The 6,555-nt window shown below is 32.4% G+C and overlaps 1 protein-coding gene across 1 annotated transcript; it reads right to left on the bottom strand.

The window, feature by feature from the left end:
* Nucleotides 1–260: 260 nt before the first annotated feature.
* Nucleotides 261–2,658, bottom strand: LOC125192788 (2-oxoglutarate-dependent dioxygenase 19-like). Its single transcript, XM_048090439.1, has 4 exons — nucleotides 2,359–2,658; nucleotides 2,031–2,266; nucleotides 898–1,225; nucleotides 261–616 (listed from the first exon to the last, which is right to left on the bottom strand). Exons 1-4 carry the CDS (start codon nucleotides 2,581–2,583, stop codon nucleotides 362–364), a joined length of 1,044 nt encoding a protein of 347 aa, XP_047946396.1. The 5' UTR covers nucleotides 2,584–2,658; the 3' UTR covers nucleotides 261–361.
* Nucleotides 2,659–6,555: the final 3,897 nt, after the last annotated feature.

Raw genomic sequence — 6,555 nt, 5'->3', positions numbered from 1 at the left:
TTAGACCCGCTTTGTTAGGCTGATGGGATGAGTCTGGGCCAGGCCGAGCTAGAAACGGACCTATGTAAAAAGTTAGTTGTTGGGCTCATGGGATTGGGCTGTGGCAAATATTAATTAATTTGGTTCATTACATAATTCACGTCACGTCAGCCATGTTATTCCAGCACCTGAGGATCAAAAGGCCTCGGCATAGTACTACTTCCTTACGTTGACGAAATTAAAAAATCTAAAGAAAATTTAAACTTAAAAACCTCAAAAAGTAACCCTCACAATCTTGATTTATTTGATTATATACCAATCATATAATGATCAACGAGGAATAAATAATAGCATGATATTTCCAGAAGCTTCTAGAAGTTTACTAGTCTTGAATCCGAACTCGTTTCAACATAGTTTTCCCATCAAGCTGGCCACTCTGTTGTTCCAATAGATAATCCTTATATTTCATCGCAGCATAGACCGCCACCGCACCGCCTTCGCCTTCCACAAGCCGACGAGCAGGGGCTACCACTGCGTCTAGAGACGGCCCATTTGCCGTCGCAATGGAAATCCTCGCCGTTTTATCGTTCACAACGGCCCTGTGCAATACGCTCTTGTACTTTCCATTGCTAAATATCTATATAAATACGCTTAATTAATTAATGAGCTAGTTGTGACTATTTTTGAGTGAAGAAATAGTGATACTATAAAAATGTATTTGATGGAATATCACTCATTTGTAGGAATGATAATTTTCCACTAGTGGTGGGATGCAAAAAATTCGAGCTATATCTTCTTCTTTTTTTTCAGTCTACTCTAATTTAAGATAAAATTATAATAAGACGTTGATGTGATAATATTTCCCTTTCTTTTCCTAAAAAAGAAGACGTTAACTGAAATTAATGAGATTGTACGTACCTCAAGATGATCGCCGGTGTTGACTAGTATGGAGTTAGGAGGAGGGTTTACATTAAACCATCTTTGGTGATGCTGAATCTGAAGGCCACCGACGTCGTTTTGTATGAGAAGTGTGAAAAGGCCGTGGTCGGAATGTGGCAGGATCCCCATTGCCGCTTCTGGATTAGGGCAGCGTGGATAGTAATTTGCGACGAAAATTTGTAACGATGACCTCAATTCCAATTCCGTCTCCATTTCCGTTTCCTCCAACCCTAGGCTTTGTGATATAGCTTTCGACAATTTCGATACAACATCACGGCTTCGTTCACAATATTCCGGTAGCAATTGTCTACATATGCATTTTATGTACAAGAATAAATTTTAATAAAGTAGTACAAAGTATTATACTTATCTCTGACCTTCCTTTAATTTCCTTGTTTTCGTGCCTTAAAATTATTTTTCATGGTATGATATAGTATAAATTTGATAGGCATTATCCAACCAAATGTATAGATGAGTAGTTGTTATATAAATATTCATTAGTGTACAAAATAGGTCAATCAACATAGCGTGTCCATGTTATTTTGTGCATTATCTTCTTTGCCCCACTTCAAAATATTAATCCCGACAAACATAACCGGATGCTGTCGATGTTACTATCCAAACACCAAAAAGAAAAATCATTAAGTGTAGGCCGCACCAGTCGCTTTCTTTTCTTCTAGTGTGATCCAATTCTTGTCATTGTTACATTTCCTTCTCTATTGATAAATAAATGGCGCTAAACAAAGTTGAAGGAAAAAATTAATGTAATTATGCACATTTAATTAGATCCGTCAACCTAATGTCCTATTCTTTTAGTAATTATGCACACACAAATCACTTAATTATAACCGTCAATATTACCTTCGATATTGTCATTATTGGACCTACCTCATATAATAATAATAATAATAATAATAATAATAATAATAATAATAATAATAATAATAATAATATTATTATTATTATTATTATTATTATTATTGTGGAATATATATTTCATTAATGATGCATAGCTAAATCGAAACAGTTGGTTTAGTTTTAAATCTTTTAAATTAGTAGAACTATAAAATTATTCCCAAAGAAAGTAGTAAATAATTTGTGAATTAGTTTACCTTAGAGATTGGGGTTTGTGAGGAGAGGCGAAGTGAGGATGCACAAAAACCTTCAAAAAATCCCTCCAACAAAAGACGTTGTCAGTTGCAGCATTAAAGCTGGTGCCGTACCTAATCGGGCTCAATACATTTTCGGGTTCGAATTCCGGTTTCTCCGCTTCGGACAGATTGAAAAATTCAGCCGCGGCTTCAAGCACGCCCTGCCTCAACTCTTCCGGCATGCCATGATTTACCAGCTAATTAAACCCAAAATACAAATGAAAATTGATTAAAAAGAAGAAACAAATTTATATGTGTTTGTTTTAGATGAAGAAGGGGAACTAATTACGATGAAGAAGCCCCAATCTTGACAAGCTTGGTCGAGATCATGGATGGCTTCGGCCTTGTGATGAGGGTTGTGAGAGGTGAGAAGCGAAAAATCGATAACCGGAATTGAAGCTTCGACTTCAGTTTCAGCAGGATCGGTGTGGTAGATGTAATTGGATGGGATAGAAGAGAGATTGGGTGATTCTGCAAGATGTTTCACGCAACTAATGCTTCGTGTTGCTGCCATCTTTCAGCTGTAGAGAGATCAGTTTGTATACATTAATTTCTATTAATGTAAGTATGATGGAGTAGTATTTAATTGTAGACTGGTAAATTTGATGCAGTCATGTCACCTAGAATTTTCCAATATAGTACTCCCTCCATCCGCCATTAGGAGTCTTATTCTATGGCGGCACGAATTTTAAGAAATATTAAGAAAAGTGGGTGGAAAAAAGTTAGTAGAATGGATGTCTCACTTATATATATTACTTTTAAATGAAATGTGAGTGAAATAAGTTAGTGGAAGGTGGGACCCTAATACTATTTATGGTTAAAGTGAACCAGTGAACCAAGACTCCTAGTCGTGGACGGACTAAAATAGAAAAATGAGACTCCTGTTCACGGACGGAGGGAGTATGTCATGTACAACTTTCGAGTTTCGACTACTCTTATCATCTTTATATTTAAATAAATGGTCTAGAATCGGTCTCTCACTATTTTCAGAATTTATTTTTTTATTTTTAATCTCTAAATGAACATATGTCATTTTGTCTGAGAGTGTATTATTCCGTGATATTTTTGTTTGATCATATTGTCTATGAGGCGTTTTTTACTGCTGAATTGGGTCCATATTTATCTTTAACTTATTCTCTACTAAGTTTGGGTCCATATTTGTTTTAACTTATTCTCTACTGAGTTTATGAGTTGGGAGTAGTACATAATTAAAATTTTAATAACATTCTTTTAAAATAAAAACTAAATACTTAACATTTTTCAAAATAAAAACTAAGAATAAATATTATTTTGTAGATTTTTTAATATAATGACATTCATTCATCGCTACAATTTATTAATATCACTTTTAATTATCTTAATGTATAGAAATAGTATAATTGTCTATAAGTTAAACTAAGGTAATTACGATATATCCTGGAGTTATGGAATAAATTCATCAATACATATATTGATATTAAGTGTAACATAGACTAATAAGTACTATACATGTATAAAATTTTTGAATAGAGTGAACTATAAAAATGGTCTTGGGTTTATCTAATCCATAGTTCCTGGACTTTAAAAATATCGCCAGTAGTCCCTGGACTAAGAGTTTATCTCGAAATTGGTCCTTTTGGCTTTTTTTTGTACGAAAACACCCTTTGATATTATTTTGGGGGATTTGGGCAATTTGGTCTTTTTACACTTTTAACATTTTAAATCTGATATTATTTCAGTTATGTACTAACTTTGATATTATTTCAAATTTATCATCCTTTTTCCCTTTTGTCATCCTTCACTTTGTTTTTTTATTTCAATATTAGATTTAATTTTACAAAATTTTAAATTTTAATTTTTAAATATCAATAAATTTTTTTAATTATAAAAATTATTAGATAGCAAAAATTAATAGTTATAATCAATATTTGATAGTGTATAGTACTATGTAACCAATAAGGTATGACAACGCCTTAGTTTTAATCAATATTTAATACAGTAGCTTTAATCATAAATAGATTATATAACACAATTTATTCTGAAATAAATATGCATCTAATGTAAGACTAATATAATTTTCGTTTATTAATTTGAAAACAATCAAAATTTACTAGAAAATTTCAACAAAAATACTCCTATATAAAATTTTTAGTAGGATCAAATTTTTAGTCAACTTCATAATATTTAATCACAAGCAATTATAACAACCGAACGGAGGCTAAATAGAATAACTCTTATTTTTCCATCATGATTAATATTATTTTTCTGTACTTCTTCAATTCAATTGAATATTATATTAAATAACAAAAATTAATAGTTTTAATCAATATTTATAGTGTCCATGAATTAATAGTTTTCATTAAAAAAACTTATTTATATTTAAAATCTAAATAGTAAATTTAATTTTAAAAAATTAAATCTAATATTGAAAAAAAAAACAAATTCAGTGAAGGATAACAAGATGGAAGAAGAATTATAATTTTGAATAATATCAAAGTTAGTACATAACTAAGATAATATCAAATTTAAAATGTAAAAGTGTAAAAAGACCAAATTGCCCAAACCCCCCAAAATAATATCAAAGGGTATTTTTGTACCAAAAAAAACCAAAAGGACCAATTTCGAGATAAACCCTTAGTCCAGGGACTACTGGCGATATTTTTAAAGTCCAGGGACTATGGGCGAGATAAACCCATAGACAAGGGACCATTTTTGTAGTTCACTCTTTTAAATATTGGTGGACCAATTATGTTTTGGACTTGTATATTAATTAATGATTATATTGGGCTGGCTCTAATCTGATTAATATCTAAGCCCAAGTTTTTTAGTAACCCAGCCCAATTTGTTAGTTGCCTCGTTACTTACCTGCTTTGCCCGATGGCCTTCACGTAGCAGCTGCACGCAGATCACACTCCTTAGCCGTTGAATCTAGGGTGTGTTTGTTAAGTGAGAACCGACTCCTCACTTCCCTCATTTTGTTCATTTTAGACGCTCTCTCTCTCTCTCTCTCTGAACTTGCTTTGTTTTCTCTCTAACTTTCCTGCGAATCTAGCCGGTGAGTCCCTTCAAGATTTTGTTCCTACCGATGATTCTCAGTTTCTAAGAGATCTATCGGTATAGTTTGAGTGTTAGGCAACTTCTTCGGTTTCCTTCTCAAACCCTAGGGTTTGGTCTTCTTCTGTGACCGATCTCTTGTGCTTGGAGGTGTTGTATGAGAGATCCTTGTGTGTGAGCCTGTGTTCTGAGAGACTTGTGTGGACTTGTGCTCTTCCGCAAGGACAAGCTCAAAGGTCCCATCATTCTATTATTTAATTTAAATACTTCAATTACTAAAAACATTTCTACAATATAAAAATGCATTAACAATACGCGAAATACTATTACAAATTACTAAAATTTAAAAATTACATAATTAAAAATCCTAAAATTGAGGTTGAAAGAGTTGTTTGGTGTAGTGTGATTTTTTGTGTTGAAATGAAGGTATTTATAGATGAAAGTGTGAAAATTTGGGATAAAAATAACGAAAAAATAAATTAAAAGTGTGGAAAAAATGGATATATTTGATTAGGAAGTGGGAAAATATTGTTTTTATTAAATCTAAAATTTTCATATTTTTTTCGAATTAAAAAATATATAAATAAATGATAAACCAACGGCCAATCAAAGCATGCCACGTCGCTGCTCGTGCTCTTGCCGTTGACACGGCTGTGCTCTTCGCTAAGAGCAGGTTCGTGCCGTTGACAAGAGCACAACGATGAGCAGGTACTCGCCATGCCGACGGCAAAAGCACGTGCTCTTGCCGTCGAGCACCGATGTGAATGCGCTCATATGTAGTCTATTAAACATATACTCATTAATTCTATATCATCTATTTTATTATACAATTTTAGTTACAAATATTTTCTCATGAATATATGCAAATATGATTTCGTTAGAATTATTATTATAACATATTTAATTTTAGATATATTTTGTGAAAAAAATAGTTTAAATTATACTCCCTCCGTCCCGGCTAAGATGACACATTGCTTAGCCGGCACGGGATTTTAGGAGTTATTGGTTAAAGTGTTTAATTGGAGAGAGAAAAGGTGGGTATAAGTATTATAGTAGAGAGATAAAGAAAGATGAATATTTTAATAGGAGTGAGAAAAAGTGGTTGAGTGTATTAATTGGAGAGAGAAAGTTACCAAAAAAGGAAATGTGTCATCTTAGTTGGGACAAACTAAAAAGGAAAACGTGTCATCTTAAGCGGGACGGAGGGAGTAGTACAATATATAATGTTTTACTATATTTCAGGAGAGAGAAAGTGATTTACATAACTAGTTAGTTAGTAATAAATTAAAGTTATGAAACTATCCCATAACTAAATTGGAGTAAAATTAATCTAGTTACTTAAAATCTACTACCACATGACTGTCACCATATATTTGTATGGATGCGTTATATTGCTAACTATTTAAGTTGATAACTCTGTTAATTCATCAATGCAGTGTATTAAAAATGTCAA

Source organism: Salvia hispanica, chromosome 6, assembly GCF_023119035.1.
Source record: "Salvia hispanica cultivar TCC Black 2014 chromosome 6, UniMelb_Shisp_WGS_1.0, whole genome shotgun sequence".
NCBI classification, from domain to species: domain Eukaryota; kingdom Viridiplantae; phylum Streptophyta; class Magnoliopsida; order Lamiales; family Lamiaceae; genus Salvia; species Salvia hispanica.
This window is presented reverse-complemented; position numbering and strand designations above follow the sequence as displayed.